This window comes from Gavialis gangeticus, unplaced genomic scaffold (genome assembly GCF_001723915.1).
Source record: "Gavialis gangeticus isolate Ggan-Ray unplaced genomic scaffold, GavGan_comp1, whole genome shotgun sequence".
In the NCBI taxonomy this organism is placed as follows: Eukaryota; Metazoa; Chordata; order Crocodylia; family Gavialidae; genus Gavialis; species Gavialis gangeticus.
Window position 1 is genome coordinate 43,054,260 of NW_017729008.1, and position 18,991 is coordinate 43,073,250.

General features: G+C 49.1%; 1 protein-coding gene across 2 annotated transcripts in view; it reads right to left on the minus strand.

The window, feature by feature from the left end:
• The window catches only part of NRF1 (nuclear respiratory factor 1), a 72,248-nt gene that overhangs the window by 21,628 nt on the left and 31,629 nt on the right, over nucleotides 1-18,991 (minus strand). For both annotated transcript variants that reach the window (XM_019509674.1, XM_019509675.1), the window contains exons 8-10: nucleotides 18,277-18,378; nucleotides 13,802-13,959; nucleotides 8,477-8,601 (exon numbers count right to left, since the gene is read on the minus strand). In XM_019509674.1, coding sequence (XP_019365219.1) covers nucleotides 8,477-8,601; nucleotides 13,802-13,959; nucleotides 18,277-18,378 — 385 coding nt within the window. The remainder of the gene's footprint in view (nucleotides 1-8,476; nucleotides 8,602-13,801; nucleotides 13,960-18,276; nucleotides 18,379-18,991) is intronic.

Genomic DNA, 18,991 nt, shown 5'->3' on the forward strand with positions numbered 1-18,991 from the left:
GGGGCAGAGTGCCCGGCCCCAATTGCCCTCCTGCGTAGTCAGAGGAGAAACCAGCTTCTCCCGAGCCTGAAGCAGCCTCTCGTCTAGCTACTCCCCTCCACAGCCCTGCTGTGTAGTCTGAAGCTGTACCAAAAGGGGACACGGCTGCTGCCTTGTCTGGGACTCCCCGCGTGCTTGTGGAGCATCTCGTACACTTGGCTCTATGCTCAGTCAGGCCTTTCCTGAGCGCTGAATTCAACTGTGGAGGTGCATGGAATGAATTGCATTTGTTTGGGAGCAGCCGGGCCATCAGCCACGAGCTGGTCTATGCTACGCAGCCCTGCTGGCCAGGACCAGGCCTCTTGCTGACACGACTAAGTTGGCAAAACCCTTGTTGGTGCTACCTGCAAAACGCTACCACCGCCTTTCACTGGCAAGTGTCTGGAGTCCCCTCTCCGCAGGGCTGCTTCAAAATGGGCCCGATGCATCCACATCCCTAAGATCCTTCTGAGGGATGGGATTACCTTGGCTTTTCTGGAAGCACTGGTCCTTCAAGCTCAGTGGGCCTGGGCCAGTTCAACTCCTGACACAAGACTCAGTGAGAAATGCAAACTGAACAGACTGCAATCCCGCTACCCCTCATTAGGGTGGCTTTTACACAATCACCCATCCTCAGATAAAAGCCTTTGACCACCATTATTCAGAGATGCCTAGGGAAACAGGCACTCAATCCCTGACAGCTGTAGTTGAATAGTTTTGGGCTCTTACTTATATGAGCCTCTCAAAAACCCCAGCTCTAGTGAGTCGGGATGGATCTGTGTTAGGAAAGTTTTGCCACAGGGAAGCTAACCCTAGGATTTGCTGTGTGAAGGGAAGGCAGTTCACCACGTAGTATGCATCTCAGCCTGCTGTCTTCACTCGGCCCTTAGCCAACATGTGGTAAGAACCCACCCTCTCCCCTAATGAAGACAAGGTTGTGCTACAGCCTAGACATCAGCAACGGTGAGCAACAAGGCATCAGCAGAGGAAGCAGAGCCCAAATCCCAGAGTCCTGGTTTAGCAACTGTTAGCAAAACTGGCCCAGAGTTCAAATGTCTTGGCATGTCACAGCGAGACACATGGGGCTCTCTGGTGGGCCAAAAGCCAAGGGATTTGTTATGGGAAGGAGACCGATGGTATCTATCCTGTCCAAACACATACCAGAAATACTACCACAGCTGGCTGCTCCTTTTAACCTGCTCCCTTTCCATCATTTCCTTCTACCAGTACCTGCACCTAGAGAGGTGTTACATAGTGCAGTTTCTGAAGAATCTTGTGGGACATCCAAGAAGACTGAATCATAGAAATCACAGAAATGAAGGGCTGGACGAGACCTCGAAAGATCATTGAGTCCAACCCCCCTGCTCTGGGCAGGAATACTGCTGAGATCAAATGATCCCAGCAAGGCGTCTGTCCAGTCTGCTCTTGAAGACATCCAAGGTTGGGGACGGCACTACCTCCTTGGGAAGTCTAGTCCAAATCGGGGTCACCCTTACTGTAAAGAAGTTCTTCCTGGCATCCCACCTGAAACCATCCCCTAGCAGTTTACAGCCATTGCTCCTTGTCCTCCCCTGGGACGCCCTAGTGAACAGTTTTTCTCCCAGCTCCTGATATTCACCCCTTACATATTTATAGACAGCCTCCAAGTCCCCCCTCGGTCTTCTCTTCCCCAGGCTGAACAGCCCCAGATCCCTTAGTCTTTCCTCATAAGGTTTGTCCCGCAGGCCCTTAAATCGTTCTCGTGGCTCCTCTCTGCACCCTTTCAAGATTCTCCACGTCTTTTTTGAAGTGCGGCACCCAGAACCGGACACGGTACTGCAGCTGGGGTCTCACCAACGCTGAGCAGAGAGGAAGTATCATTTTCTTCGCCCTGCTTGCAATGCACTGGCTAATGCATCCCAGTGTGCTTAGCTCTGTTAACTACAGCTCACACTGGTGGCACTGGGATGAAACCTCTACTGGGGGGAGGGTGGAGCGGGGAACAATGGCCACAGAGAGAGATGCCTAATACACACAGCACAGAAACAGACTTCAAATTCACTCCAGAATCATGACGTGTTCCTGTTCAAACAGCATATCCGTGCAGGACCAGCTTTCAACCACATCCAGCCAAATCCCAAATCCTAGAGCTCTGCTTGCTGCGAGGAAGAAAGGGGGAGACAATCCTGGAAAGACATGGGAGAACAATGACCCTATGTGTGGGAAGGAGAAAGCCTCTGGGGCAGGCACCAGGAGCTCTTATTAAGACACAAACATCTTTAACAAGATCACAGGAAGATACAGCTCCTGTCAGGGATATTTCCCCTGCAGAGATGTTCCTCCCCAGCTGGTGTGCACTCCAGTTTGAGCAGGTGAGATGCTGGTTGACTAGTCCCACCCAGGGCTACAATTCTGGTTAGGCTACTCTGTTGCAGGGAAGTCCTCTCTTGATACAGTCATGCTTCATTCACTGTGGGTATAAAGCCACATCTAAAGGTGAACTATTCCCTGAAAACTCGCTGTTGCATTGGAGTGGAGCCATTCATGGGAAATAGTTTTCTACTTCGCTGCTGCTGCCCACCCCAGAGGTGGGTGCATTTCAGAGCCGGAATGATTCTGTTATGTAGCAGCCTGAAATGCTGCAGAGTGAAAGGCGGGATGTTATTACAGTGCCTCCTGTCTGACTGACAAAGTGGGCTTACTTCTAATACACATGCCCATGAGTAGTTCGTCCCTTGGGCGAAGGGGAAGAAAGCTGCAATCAGCACTGAGAAGCCTTTTTGAAGAGATCACGCTCAAAGGGTGGTTGGTTTCGGGGCAGGAGCAGTAGAACTGCTCAAGCAGCAGAGCAGAAATGACACCTGCAAGCTGCTATTTTTAAAGTACAAATAAAACAAGCAGCCCAGAGGAGAAGAGAGAGGCTCCTTTCCAGTAGCATGCTCTCCTCTAGCCCAGAACAAAAGGGAACATATTGAAGCGATGCTGAGCACGGAGGCTACTGTCTGTGTCTTTAAATGTAATGTTAATGCCTTGTAATCAGCTTTAATTTTTAAACAGACCCAGCCCTCCTGTCCATTTCCCCTAATTCAGGGCACGTGGAAGGTAAATGGCCCTGTGCTTAAACCAGCATAGCATCAGCAGTGACAGCTGGAGGGACTGTAAGTCTCAGTGGCCTGATCGGGGGAGTGGATGCCAGACTCCTGGGGTGGGGAAGGGGAAATATGGAGGGCGGGTGACAAGCAGCAGCTGTGACAGGGGCAGCAGGGAGCTGGGTGATGGGTTCTAGGTCATCCCGCGCAGTGAAATAGGAAACCTGCAAAATCAAGAGCTGCTTCTAGCAGGGACCAAGCTGGAAGGAGCTTGGGGGCAGGGTGAGGGAGGTGAAACCCAGTCTCTGGCAAAATTCACTTTCTTCTATGCTAATTCAGAACAAATCCAGGGAGCAGACACCCACCGTGGTCCCTACAGAGCCAAACCTTTTCGCCTTGCAAATGCCTCCCTCGACCCACACTGCAGAGACAAACGGGACGGTGAGAATTCATGCGAGCTGCAGCAGCCGAGTCCGTAAGGAATGGGAGCACCCCAGACAAGTGCCAAGGGGGTCTCCACGGAAAGAAAACAGAAGCCGGGAGAACACCAGCACTTTACTTTTAATACAGTCTTTCATCTCTGGATGTCAAAACACAGCACAGCCAATGAAGGCTTGATGCTCCGTGGGGTGTGGCACACGTTACGTGATTCACCCAACGTCACACAGTTATTGGAAGAGCTAGAAACAGAACCCAGGAGTCCTGGCTACTAGCGCTAGCTCCTTGATTTAACCATCAGATGGAGACTCCTTCCCCACGATGGTTTAAGGAACCTTTTCAGAAGGCCTAACCAGGGAGCTGAATTTCAGCAGGCCCATGCTGACTCAGGGAGAGGGAGGTATCTGAACTGGAGGAAGCAGTCCATGATGGAGTCACTCTTTGCAGCACCATGTTAGTCCTAACTGGGGGCAGGCAGATACGCAGCAGCCCCCACATCATCAGTCCCATCAGGTCAAAGCAAAGGGCCGCAGCGCCCATGCCAGCCCGATATCAGCAGAGCCTCTAAGCTGGCTGTTCAGTCAGCGCCAGGCAGGATTAATGCATGACAGCAATTCAGGACAGTGGCAGAAGCATGCGCTGTGATGGCAGGTGTTCAAAAGTGGCAGCATTTGCCTTGCAAAGAGGAGATGAATTGTTGTATCCTGGCAAGAACCAGCAGAGCCCAAAGCAGAAGGGATCATAAGCCCAGGTGCTAGGGCATGTGGCAGTCCTGGGGCAATGCTTGCCCCTCCCCAGAGCATCCAACAGCTCAGCTGTCATTCAGGTGCTGGAAATCATGGTAACAGCAGTGGGTTTGCGGGGTGGGGACGCCAGGTGTATTCAGGTCTTTCAAAAAAGACTTCTTCATCCATGCCATGTATCCCCGGGGTTTCTATTGTCAGTGAGGAAACAGGGAGGTGAGGGGGCTGTCGTTACACACTCAAAGTACACAAGAGAATATAGGGGCAGGCAAAGACTGACAAACTGTCAATGCAGAAAACGCTGATGCTGCTCCCAGGGGAGTGCCTGGGAGATCCCCACTGCTGACGGTGCACCCAGAGGTGCAGGATCACACCCTACCAACTGCAACCTCCTCTCAAGCTGCAGTGGCGAGGACCATCTCCCTTGGCCCTTCTCCAGCCATGTCTAACCCCCGCCTGCAGGCAACACGCCCAGTTCTAACTCCCTCCTGCCCATCCAGGACCTGTGGGCATGCTGTCCCCCACTACTTGTCCTCCCTAGTGCAGGGGGGCTGGACCTGATGATCTACAAGGTCTCTTCCAGCCCCAAACAATCTGTGAATCCCTGCTTCATGAAACACCCAGCCTCCCCACCCCATTGGGTTGTTTCCTTCTAAAACTGAGGCTCACAGGAGACACTAGTTCCTGTGCGTTTGGTGTTTATGCCACATCAAAGGACAGGATTCCTTCACCCCAGTTACCAGAGGGTCACCGTTCTGCCCCAAGACCTCCAGACACTGGATAAGTCATTTCCTTCATGTGCAGCTTTGCCCTGCATATTATTTTCTTGCTCTTTTCTTTCCTTCTCCACATCTTGGGCAATACACAGTTCAAGGAATGAGACTTCACCTGCCCACCCTGGTCCAGGACTGCTTTGGACTGTAACTGCATCCAGAGTCCAACAAAGTAGCCACCTCATCATTGGCTGTGCAGAGGAGTCTTCCTGCATTTTGACTGCTAGCGATACAAGAAGCACGAGCAATACATTGGCCCTTGTGTGCTGCCCAAGCCCTGTCCCTCCGAGAGGAGGAATGCCAAGCCAAGCACCAGTTACCCCATGCTAACTTGTCAGATGCCTTTCTACCCTGATGCCTTATTTCCTTTCTGTTTACAAAAGCCCTGACTGATAATCCACCCGTGCTCACGTCAAACCACCTTAATGCTCTTGCCCTGCTTTTATTGCAGTCTGCTAATCCCAGCGCACCCTGGTCTCTCGGCCTGTCTCACTTTGGTCCGGCTCAAAATGGGGAGTGATAATTTTGCAGCTCATTGGCAGGCTCCTACCTGGGACTGTCTGTACCCCCTCACACAGCCCCTGTGCCAGCAGGCGTGCCTGGCAGTGCCCCTAGTCAGGAGGGGATGCTGGGCAAGATGGAGGTTCCTTGGCAGAGCCCCCCATGGGGCTCAGGAGCTGCAGGGCAGGGGTGCTACAGGTCAGGACCAAGGATATCCTTGGGGGTGGACAGGCTGAACTCGCACTGCTGGGGTTGGTCTAATCAGCCCTACATTTGCAGTTTGATCTCATCTGCTACAGAGAAGGAGGCAAGATCCTCGCTCGGCAGCCCTGGCTCCTTCCCCTGCTCCAGCCTTCAGGCCATTCCAGTGATACTGGCAAGCTGGCCCCTCCGGGCTAGCTGTGCAACATACCCACTGGGGAGGGTCCATCTCCGGCACCCTGCATCCACCGACCTGCATGGTGCATGCTCCAAGCCCCACACGCATCACTAAGGCACCACTGTCACAAACAAAACCCCACTGACAGCTCATAACCAAAGACGTCCGAGCCCAGAGGAACGACGGCAACCTGCAAAGGCGGAGCAGGGCTACTCTGGGGTCTCTCCTCATCTCACTTTCCCGTGCTGTTAAACTACTGCTGCAAACCTAGGCATGAGTTACCTCTGACTATTGGTTCTGCACCTTCCTGGATACCAGTGAGGTGCCTATCTGCCAGTAGGTATCTAACCCATCTTGGCCTTGGTTGCCCCCTCTCAGAGCCCCTGCGCTACAGCCCCAGCCATTTGCCTGCAGCACCGTGCTATTTTCTTTCCAAGTATTTAAGAACATGTCTCTGAGATGAGGGCTCCAACTTATGAGACGTCAGGGCCAGTGTGCTGCCTCTCACAATGGCAGATGCTTCAGAAGAACGAGGTGGATGTAATGCACTTAGCTAGTTTTACACTGCACCATGGCAGGAGATTTGGTTTCCCTTAGCTATAAATGTTACTGATCATAAGATTATCCGTGGGCCTTTTTCAGTCCAGCCACAGTGCTTGGCTCTCTTGTCCTCTATAATAATGAATCCAGTCCTGGTCACTACGGTGTCTAGGTAGAGACAGAGGCTTCTCTTTATAAATCAGCCTGCTTCTCCTATAAGGGACGTATTGCTTTAATGATCATCTGGTCTCCTGACAGCACATGGAAAAATAACCATGTAATGGAGGAACCAAGGAAGGGGAGAATCCCTCCCGGAAGGAAGGAACCAGAAGTGAGGACACCTGGGCTTCACGCCCTGCTGTCAGTGGGACCGTGGACATAGAGGCAGGTTGCTGGAGGTGAAAGAGGGTCTACGAGGTGAAGGAGGGTGGGGACAGGCAGTGCAGCTACTCTGCGGTAACTCCTTGGGTACATGCTCTCCCCCTGCAGTACATGAGCTAACCTGCAGCAGCTCAGCCTGCTCTGGCTCTGACCATCAGCTGGGATGCTTGGGGAAGGAAGGAGACTAATCTAAAGTGCAACATCAAGGCTGAAAATCCCTCCGTGCCCAGCTAGCAGGACAGCAATGGATGCTGCAGTCTCCTTCCCTCCCGTCAAAGTAACTGCTCGGTGCATGCAAGGCCTGCCGCAGAGACAAAGCCCTTCCTTTTAATACCACCAGAGATTAGAGCGATCGAAGGGGAGAGGAAACAAGGGGAGGGATCATGGGCGAGGTTCTGCACACAGGAAAACACTGCCAATGAGACTCTCCCCCTAATGCACTGTAAATCCCATTTGATTTCAAACCCCGCTGTAAAACCTGCACACATTAGAAACCATTTTAATGCTGGCCGAATGAGGCAGAATGACTCGGAGCCTAGGGAGACACAGAACTGCCCAGAGGAATCCAGAGCATGAAAGCACGGTGAAAATGGATCGAAGGGGACGGGCACGCCAGGTTCGCTCACCCGCTTTTAACTTCTGAAAGGACACAGATGGCCTCTTCCAAATCTGATCAATGGCAAAACCCTTCTGGAAGGCTGAAAAAGGCATCACATTCCTTGCTGGGCCTCTCCCTGGGGAAGCACGGCTTTCCGGCCACCTCCATGCTCGGCTGTGGTTCCAAATCCCTGACTTCTTTGTCAAGGGCAACACCTAAGTTCCCCATTTTTGGAAATGGGCCCGCTGGTTACTTTGGGCTCTCTCTCTAGGTCATCTGGCTCCCCAGAAAGTAACAACAAATGTACCATCAGCAACAAAAAATGCTGCTGTTTTTCCCCCTTGCATTTCTCACACCTGAAGGGGAGCAATTTAAAAATACTAAAGACTAGACTAGAATTATTTCAGCAGAGGCTGAATTTGAGACCCAAATTACTAGCAGAACAAACAAAAAAGCTTCAACGCCCATCACCCAGTAACCTCGTTATGTGCCACTCTCCACTTTGAGGATTACATTTAAAATGGACCAGTCCTTCAAGGCAGCATTTTCTCACAACTGTCCAGGCTGTAAGATCATTGCTGGTTCAGTCACATAACCAAGTCCTTTAAATAACCAATTCATTTCATCCCAGAACACGAGAAGCAGTGTTTTGCTCACTGCAGCACCTGAGCCAAAGCCTAACAGGAACCCAGGACACATGGCTGGTTTCCACTTGCTCCATTGTGCATTACAGTGTTAATAACCATCAGCACTTCAGCAACCTGTGACTTGCTAGTTAGAGAAGTCACTGCACAGACCAGATACAACTGAGATGCACTACAGAAGGGCCCATAAAGCAAGCAAGCAGCAGATTGCACTACCTCATGGGGAAAGGTACAGCCAGGAAGCATTCACTAGGGAAGTGTTTGATGTAGAAGAGGTGGAAGGTACTACCCCTGCAGAGAGTCACCCCCTTACAGTGGCAGCAAATAAGCATGTGACTTATTCCACCCACTGGAAACCAAACACAACCCAACGCACTTGCGCTCCCCTCTTACCATTGGCATCCTGGACTCCAGTGAGTGCTCCCACTGCTGCGGCCGTTTCACCAGACAGGACGATCTGCCCGCCACCTTGAAGGGTGGCTTCTGCAAGCGTGGCTACAGCATGGGCGGCTGCTTCACTGCAGGCAGAGGACAAGAAAGGGTGAGGCTGATTAGAAGGAAAGCAACCCAGCTCCAACAGGATCCACCTGAACAAAGTGGCGCACATAGGGAACACAAACTAGGGTGGATGGATGGGTGCTCTCACCAGCTCAAAACCGCTGAAATTATCCTGTAGGAATGGATCCTGTTAGCGGAGGAATGATGAAATGAGAACAAGATAACCTAACTGACCCATCCCATATGTACTTTTCTCCTAATCTAAGAATCCCTCTCAACTCACACTCAGCTTCTTTAGTAGCCTTTCACACAAGGCTTTGCCAAAGGCTTTCTAGCAAGTCCAGGTCACTTATATCAAGCAACTTCCCTTTGGCCACTGTTTTGTTGAATGCTCAACGAACTCCAACAGACTGGAGAGGCAGAAACTCCCTGCGCAGAAACCATCTAATTTATCTCCATCACATCGCAGGCACTTAAGTGTTTTTAAATTATGCCTTTATTTATCATTTCAACCACTTTACCTTGCCCTTAAGTATCATTCACTGGTCTGCTTTTCCCAGGATTGGACCGCCTGCCTTCCTTAAATCCAAGCTAAAAGGCTCGTTTCTCCCCAGCTCTGTTCATTAGTAATTTGTTATCCTGTTAGTGGCTCAGCTCTCCAAGGTCTTTACAACTCTTGGAGACTGTCACCCAAACCAAGTGATTTACCTTTCATAAATATGATCCAGAACCTCCTTCTTCTGAAAGCAGGATCTGACAGTTCTTCACTGTACGTATGTGAGAAAATCCTCAACAGTTTCTATGGTGAGGAGTGAGGCAAAGTCATCACACAAGACACCCTTCCTTAATAGTGCCATGCATATTCCAGTACTCCAACTGATTTCTTTTTGCAGTCTTCCTATTGCTTGACTGAGAGTAGATTCAGGCTAGATATCAAGAGGCACTACTTCACTGTCAGGGTGGCTAGGATCTGGAACCAACTTCCAAGGGAAGTGGTGCTCACCCCTACCCTGGGGGCTTCAAAGGAGGCTAGACGATCACCTAGCCGGGGTCATTTGACCCCAGTACTCTTTCCTGCCCATGGCAGGGGGTCAGACTTGATGATCTGCTCAGGTCCCTTCTGACTTTACCTAATATGAAACTATGCTTGTCTGTTTCTAATTTTTATCTGGGTTTTACGCTCCTTTTAACTAGATTATTTTGGGTTGGATTCTCATTTCTACTGGAAAGCCATTTGTCTTGGCAAACTTCCCACACATTGTTATTTAACCATTTTAATTCCAATTTCTTGCTTCTCCACTTCCTGTCACCTAGGAGGAATGCATGACTGCACTGGTATAAAGACATTTACACCAATGGTGGGAAAGGCAACACCAATATAGTAAAGTCAGGGATGAACGAGGACTTAGCTTGCTACAGTAATGCAGCCTTCCAGCCATTAAAAGGTTTTATTTAAATTCACTTTCAAGGGCAACTGTTTATTTCAAAGAGCCGTGAAGGCTGTAACCCTGAACATAAATCTTTGCCGCATAAACATTCCTCCCATTTGCACTGTGCTCCACTCATGATAATGCATATTGGCAAGGGTTAAGTCTGCCTACACATACACCCTCATCTTCTCTTCCTGGAAGAGGTCTACAGCTTCTCATATTCAGTTCACGGAATCACAGATAATGAGGGTTGGAAGGGCACTTAGGAGATCACATCTAGTCCAACCCCATGCTCCAAGCAAGACCATTCCCAAATAGATTATCCCAGCCAAGGCTTTGTCTAGCTGGGTCTTCAAAACCTCCAAGGATGGAGAGTTCACCACCCCTCTGGGTGACCTGTTCCAGTGATTCACAGATCCCTCCACCCATCACAACTGGTGCACATCAGCCGTTTACAATGGCTCTGCTCTGCAGGTGACCACTGGACACCCCCATGCTCTCTGCCAGCACCTGATGGAGGGATGGGTTATGGGATGGCAACTCCATGCTCCTTAAGGACTGTGAGGAGCAAAGCACCGGTCCAATAGCTCTGGAGATCTTGTAAGAGAACTCTGATCTTCCAGATGCCAGACCATGGTCTCACTCTCCCAAGTCCAGTCACGAGGATGATTCAGTGTTAAATGTGGAGCACACTCCTTCAGTCAACCCATAGCACGATTTCTTGCCAATCAGTGAAAGATATTAAGGGCCCTGTCAGATTTATTGCATGATTAACGTGCTCACTGACTGATAAAATGTAACATGCCACATGTTCAGAACATCTGTGGTGCAATATAATGGCAAACCAGCCACAAAGATTAAAACTGGAATATCTTTACGGCTGGTTTGTAATCGTACTTTAAACTGGAGGTGTGGCATGTGCTGGATCTGAGGCTGCCCTACCCAATCCCAAGGATCGGCTGATTGGCAAGATCAGACAATTATGTTAACACGTGTCAGGGGCCTAAGGGTCTCGGTAGGCTGGCGGCTCTATCACGGAGCCTACAGTAAGGAATACAATGCCAGGAAAAAGTGGCTGTGCTTGCAGAAACCTCACCCTAACCCCTGCAAAAATATTCAATATACACCTCCCCTTCCTGACTGCTGCCAACGCTAACACCTCGACACTTCCAGGTATTTCTGCAGGCAGCCATATTCTCCCGTATATATGGAGAGCCCCTGAATCAGCTCAGCTGTACTGCAGCTTGCTAACAAGCCCTCCTGGGGCACCATTACAGCGCTGCCATCAAAAAATAACCTGCACCATGACAGCACACGAGCCTGGACCGGGCTCTACATTTTCCCCTGTAGCACACACAGTTTCCTACCAACAGCCACCCTGAAGCAGGGAAAATGTCTGCTGAAAGCCTTGAAATGTGAAGGAAGGTGAGGGCCGTCTCCATCTTCCCCCTGAAAGGCTAAACTGGTGAAGCAAAGACAGGATGCAGGGTTCCCTGGCTTTGTCACTACAGTTTAAGAGGGAATAGATATTTCTGTGAAGGATCCTGATATTTAAAGTTAATAATCCTGTCATCTAAGCTGCCTCTAAGGGTGGGGCAAGCCATGCAGGGGCATGTGCTGGAGAGAAGGTCCTATGAAAAGGCATATGTCTGTGGAGCTGGTTTCTAGATACGGATGTATCTATGCATTCGCCCCTGGATGCTGTCAGTGTAATGCAGTGATTATCAGCCGGGGTACCATGGCGCCTGACGGAACTGCTAGGTCCTCTGAAGGATGTCACAAGGTGTGAGGAGATAAGCAAGGTATGAGAAGGCTCAAGCCTAGACCATCCCACACCCCAACCGCCTCCCCATCTACAAGGAGGCAAGGCCTGCCATACATAAATTAGTTATTTCAAATTTGGGTCTGCTCATTTCACAAAGGTGATGGAAGGGCACCTCATGTCTAATAAGGGGCACCTCGCGCCCCAAAAGGTGGAAAACCATTGGTGTAGCAACTCATTGCAATATGCAAGTTTTAGAAGGTCACAGGCCACGCAGGGATGGGGGGAGGAACTTATTATTATGGCTCTAAAGAGGTTTAACTAGCAATGATGGGGTGAAATCAAACACAGGACCATCCATGTCCAATACTAGATAACCACCCACCGACTACTCCTGACAAGTTTGCTGACATGCATCTCTGTGTCCTCTAGACTAAGGGTTGCATCCCATCCTTTGAGTCCCTGCAGGAAGCTCACAATGACCACTGCATGGCACAGGGAGCAGTGTGTGGGGCTCTGCCTTTCCTAGGGTTCCTTGAACTAGTTCAGCCACTTCTCGTGTTGTCTCCTGCAAGATTTGCTCATTTATGTTTAAAGAGGAACTTTCCTCTTACAGACAAGAGGTCTTTTATGAGCAGCTGAGAATAAAAACAGAGGGGGATCAATTTAATGTGGTGGCAGATGGGAATCCATTCCCTCAGTCCAAGTCCCAACCTTTTGCTAGAGCAAAGTGCAGGCACTGCCTTCAGCCTGTGAGAACAGGACATTTTACCTGGCTCTTCCCACTGGGTGCCAAAGGGGATGATATGGGATAAGGAGAGCGGGGCGGGGAAAGAAAGAGAAGGTGATTTCCTCTACACACAGAGGAAAAAGTTGTAGGTTTGCCCCTGAGCCAGCTGCAGTGGACATTGCAAATCTGGCTGTGGAATAATCACAGGCATGATGGTGGTTGTTTCAACAATGACTGAACAGGGCTCCTGGAACCCCACACTAACCACTCAGCATACTTTGCTCACTCTTTTCTTGACATATTCAACTAGGGACCCAAAGAACAAGGAGACAGGGCAAATGCAGAGACCGGATAAGATGCATGAAGTAAGAAAACCTCAATGTGGGATCAGACAAAAAGTCCTTCTGAACCATACCCTTCACATCCTTCCCCCTCTCCTCATGGCTGGAGTTGTCTGCTTCTTCTCACTCAACACCTTCCTCAGCAGGTCTTCAAAGAAAAGCTTTTAACTTTTACAAGGCTGCTACCCCACCTCACTCTCAGACCACTTCTTCACACATGATGTGTCAAGATGCCTTTCTGCCTAAAAACACAACCAACACAGCTCACTCCAAATCAAGTTCTTCTCCAGGCAGAAGGAAATGTCACCAATCATTAAGTTAGACAGACACTTGCCTGAGATGGTTTAATCAGGGACGATGCTGCCTTGAGGAGGGCGCTGGGACTAGATTATCATGCATGGTCCCTACTTTCCTACAATCCTATCATTCTCCTCCAGTAGCAAACAGGGCAAACACCTTCAACAGTCGGCCACCTGATTTCCGCTCAGAGACCAATACTGCCAGATACCTAATAAAACCAACTTCATACCTTTAACAGAGAGGCCCTTGACAATATTGACAGAGCAATGGAGCAGCTTACTCAACAGGTGTTCGTAGCACCTGATGGCCCCTACCTGCATGGCAAGCTCATTTCTGTAATTGGACACTCACTGTACAAACAGGCTCTCTCGAGAAGGATGGGGACTGAATGCACCCTTCTCATGGTACATTTCCATTTCACTAGCCCTCCTCATATTACAAAGGGACACCAGGAAATGATCTGTGAATACCTGGGCTCTCGGTGGGTTTGGAATTCACGGTGGGAAAAGTCTCTATTGAGACCACAGAAAATGTTCTTCTGAATGTATCAGTGTTTTCTGCACTGCTCTTGAGTGTGACAAAGCCAACCTAATGGAAAGGAGCCTCTCAAAGACTGTGTTCCTTCCCAATCCCCATGGCTCCCCTTTGCACACATACCTGTTGAGTGCCATGGTAACAGTTGCTCCTTGCTGCATCTCTTGAGATGCTGCCACCGCTGCTTCTGCCAACGATGCCACCGCCTGCGTGGCCTCTGAAGCCTGCGTCGTCTGGATAGTCATCTCGCCCCCCTGTAGCGTTGCCCAGTTCTGTTCCACCTATTAGGAAGGGGAGAGGAAACAGGCTCAGGGACAGTGAATTCTGTCCCTGAGCCAACCCGCAGCTGGGTGGCTACTTCTTAAAGACAGTCAGTCATATGCATTCAAGATGCCTTTCAAAGAGCCCTTCAAGTTTTTGATTCTTATTGCTCGAGACATCCCATGAGCACCTCTGTTGCAAAAAGGGTCCCTTAGGAGCACTTTGGAGACCCAGCTGCTGAAATAATGTTGGAAGGCCTCCGGCTCTCTCTCACTCGCTCCTGAGATGAAGGCTCCTGCTTCTGAGCAGCCCAAGACCTCATGGTCCACTTGCTAAGTTTTCAAACCATTTCTGTCCTTTCTCCAGTGTTGCCCCTCCAAAGGGAGGACCCACAAGCCACCTCCTTTTTAGTCACACCACCTAGACCCTTGACATTTGGGTTGCTGGTGTGTGGTGACCCGTGCCTCTCGGGCCCACCAGCACTGTCATCATATTTATTTGTATCCTTGCAACACCCAGGAGCCAGGTTATGGACCAGAAGCCCACTGTGCTGGGTGCTGTACAAATATGTAACTATTCTCATTGTTTCTTTGTAAGCTGCATCAACCCACCTGCAGCACCTCTTACATCTCATGACTCTTCACTTGTGTTTGTTAGGGCAGCTGTGCAAATAACAAATCATCCCATTGTTCATCTATTTTAGGTATTTCAGCCCATCCTTCCCTCACAAGCAATGTTTCTGTGGCTACAGGATCTTGCACTTCCCAGAGTTCCCCCACTCCTGACCCCCAGCAGCTCTCTCTCTATGCCGACCTGCCTTCTTCCATTTGGGAGGAATTCCTTCACATTGGAGGCAACACCACTGAGCAGGTGGCCACACACCCATGGTCAGAATACAAGGCATTGGGATCAACCTATCTTGGCACCAAAGAATGAAGGTTCCTCAAGCTTCCAATTCTGTGGATCACATTGTATGAGGAAGATCCCCTTAAAATACCTCATTCTGCTGACCATCAGGAAGTTTCACAGGCTATTGTCACAGCCCTCAGTATTGGAAATCTACTCCATCGCATGCAGTCTATCCCACCTGGGTACAGTTATTTCTTTGAATTTCTGGTGATCTCTTCCATGTTGTATCAGTGGTAGAGGCAGATTCAGAAATCCAGATCCTTTATTTTATATAGCTAGGCACAATGTATATAAATGAATGCAATAATATATCTGCCTGTCTATCAGTGTGATCTATCTATCTATCACTTCTGAAGTGAACCCTGCCAGAAACTGATGATGACTAGGTAGAGGGCTACACAATACATTTGGATAGATAGACAGACAGACAGACAGAGCCCTCTACCTAGTCATCGCTAGTTTCTGGCAGGGTTCACATCAGAAGTGGGTTACAATGAGAAAGCTGTGGGAGGACAGTAGTGAAGCTTCACAGATTAGTTCAAGAAAAATATTCCATGCAATAAGGGCAACAGAGAAAGAAGTACAAAGATGCACTGGGGACAAATGAACAAACACAGGATCAAGGCAAGCATTTCTGGCAGGGAAAGGAGTGAGGGGTGCTTGCTAAGATACCAGAATACAGGCAACCCCTGCTTCACGCTGTTTCACTTAGTGCTATTCCACTGTAACGCTCATTTGAAATTGATACCTGACCTCACTTAGCGCTCAGCTAATTTCGTTATAATGCTCACGGGTGCCATTGTGTGTCATTAAAAACAACTGTGGTCTCCATCTTGGGTCGTCAAATACTTTTGGTTTCGCTTAATGCTCAGTTTTTCAGGAACCAATTAAGAGCGCTAAGCAGGGGTTGCCTGTAGAATAAAAGTGAGAGGCCTTGAAGGTGATGAGAAACAGTTTGTACTTGATGTGGTGGAGAAAGGAATAAGCAGCAAGATTCGAAGGCAGAAGATGGGGCAGGGTGGCACCTTAGCACAGTAGTTCTCAACATTTGTAGGCTCAAGGCTCCCTCCATAACTTTTGTGAACTCAGAGGCATTTTAGCAACCTGTGAGCAGCAAGACACTGACAGCCCTCATCTCCCTGCCTAACCTGTGGCAGGTTTGGGTGCTCTTGGTGTTTTTGGGCAATGGGCCTTTTAGTTGTCCAGCAACACTGATTGTGCAATTTAGGACTAGATTAGACAGTGACTTCCATAAGACGGTGATACTACCTCAGGCAGGGGGTTGGACTAGTCGTGACCTCTGGAACGTCCTTCCAGCCCTGCCTTTCTACGATTCTATGAAATAGAGAGAAATCCCAGCAGAAAACGGGCACGTGGATAATGAGGCCCACCAGCAAAAATCTGGACCTGTCTGTACAGGAAAGTTTACCTAATAGGTACTCCTGTCTTGTGTAAATTAGGAGAAGGTTTTCCATGGCACAAGCTAAGCACCTAATTCCCCCTGAAAGCCAAGGGAAGTTAGGCATCTAATTGCCATTTGTGCCTTTGAACACATCTTCCCCAAGGCCTGAAGAGAAAGATAACTGATGCTGGAAACCCTCGTGTGAATTCAAAGTACTTTTCAAGGCTGGAGCCCCAAACAAACAGCCTGTTTCTCTTTGGTTTTTCAGATGGAAATGCAGCCTAACACAGAACAAAGCTGTTTTGTACTGCCACCTATTGCCGTGAAAACCCAATCCTAACTGAGCAGAGCAAGCTGACCCTTGCATGCCATCACAGGGATGGCACCTCACCCAGAAACTTCGGCAGGTGGCCAAGAGGGCAGACAACAGCCTGGAGTGGAACAGCAGCCTCATTGACTCCAAGACAAATTTGGGGTTGGAGGAGGGGAAGAAAATCCTGGCAGCTGTCGGAGTTCTAGGAACAGTCTTTAAAGAAAGCAGCATTTTGTTTCTTGATGTGAGAGAGCAAGGTGGGGCTTTGGCACTGTAAGTTTAGATGTTTCAGTTTCAAAAGCCTGGTTTGGCACCACAAAGCCCTCAACGGGAAATACAACTTTGAAAAATCTGGATGAAACTATGAGCGAGTAACATGAATGCACTGGGCTTCTAACAGGGCTTTCAGTAACTTTACTAAGTATCTATACAGTGTCCTATCACCAGAGGAAAACCTGCATGTTAATAAAGCCTCAGTGCCTCTACAAGACACCACGGAGAACTCTCCTCCTGTTACCAAGAGGCGGACTGAGGCAGAGTGAAATGATGCGGTTTGCTCAAGGCCACACTGCAGTCCTTTCCTGCCACCAATTCAGCTGGTGTTAAACACAGAGCCCTTTGCTATAGCCAGGGGACTTGCACTTTAGACCCCCCAGATGTAAACACAACACTGAGTGCTTTTGGGGAGCTGCATATTGGAAGCTGTTATTTCTGATAACTAGAACAATGAAAATGTGATCAGTCATGAATCTTCTCCCATGGCACTAATGGACACTGGGACTGAGATCTTGCATGCACGACTGTTAGAAAGTGAATGTAAGAAGTGCCATTTACTGGGTCAGACCATAGGTCCATCTTGCCTAGTCTCCTATGTCACATGGGGGCAGAAACTAGAATCCTGAAAGGGAGAATGAACTGGGTCTGACAAGGGTTTTTTTTTTTCACCGCTCCTCTCTCCTGTGCAGCTTCCAGTATTTAAGGTCTAGGAAGTTCTGATATTGATGCAACTTTCCTCCAGGACTGTGTCCAGTCTCTTTTCCAATCTGGCTAAACTCTTAGTGTCCACCACATCTGGTGGCAATGAGTTCCACACTTTAATTGGCAGACTGTGTGAAAAAGAAATTCCTTTTGTCAGTTTTAAACTTACTACCTACTAGCTTCATTTTGTGAGCCCTAGTTCTTGTACTGAGAGAGACAGTAAATCCCTACTGACTTTTTCCTCACCATTTAGCATTTTGTCAATCCTTATCATGTCCCCCCCACAAGCATTTCTCTTCTCAACTGAATAGGCCTGGCCTCTAGTCTCTCCTCATACGGAAGGCCTTTCATACTGCTATCCATCCTTGTTGACTTTCTCTGGACCTCCTCGAGGTCTTCTATATCCTTTTGGAGGTGTGGAAACCACAACTGGGCACAGTATTCAAGGTATGGATGCACCATGGATTTATAAAAGGGTATGATGGGCATGATCACACATGCCTGAGAGCCAGAATTAACCCTCAGCTCGCATTTCCCAACCCTGGCCCATATAAAAATTCAAATACAGTGCTGCTTTAAAGCTAATGCTTGCTTTTACCAAAATGGTACCCAGCAGTAAGCATGTGTATTCCCAGTCAAAACTTATACATGAAAGATACAAGCGCACCAGCAGGGTTTGAAAGAGACCCCCACAGTACATTGCACACATGAGCAAACACAGACCTTCACCCTTACCTCGCCATCGGTGACTGCAGAGTAATTCACTTGTGCGACGGTAACTGTGGTAGGCAACTCGGAGGCGTCAGCCAGCGTGGCGACCGTGGCACCTGTGCCAACCTAGGAAACACCAGGAAACAGTCAACAAAATTCAGCTGCTCACCATTATGCATCCCAGGGTTCCCTTGATATAAAAGAGCAATCAAGTCCTTTAGAACAAGAAAGCTAACATGCCTCAAAAGTGTAACAGCAGGCTGGAGGCATTCGTGGCAAGTACTGAGGTAACCTAGCATGGAAGTCGTAGGCCATGGGGTCCTGCACCCCAACCCCAGCAGTATTAACCATTACTTCCAAATAGGGTTATTTCTTTTCAAAGCATTTAAAGCTGCAGTGCATCTTCACATCCCTGCCAGGGATGGCAATTGTCGTCATTCCCACTTAACAGCTGAGAACACAGACATAAGAGGTTTTTGGCTGGGATGTTGTAGTTGGGGCTGGTCCTGCTTTGAGCAGGGGGTTGCACTAGATGTGACCTCCTGAGCTGCCTTCCAACCCTCATTGTCCATGATTTTATGAATGAGAATCATAGGAGAGAGTCCAGCAGAAGGCCAAAAAATGGTTGGGGGGCTGCAATACATGACTTATGAGGACAGGCCAAGGGAACTGGGCTTATTTAGTCTTCAGAAGAGAAGACAGAGGCGATTTGATAGCAGCTTTTAACTACCTGAAGGGG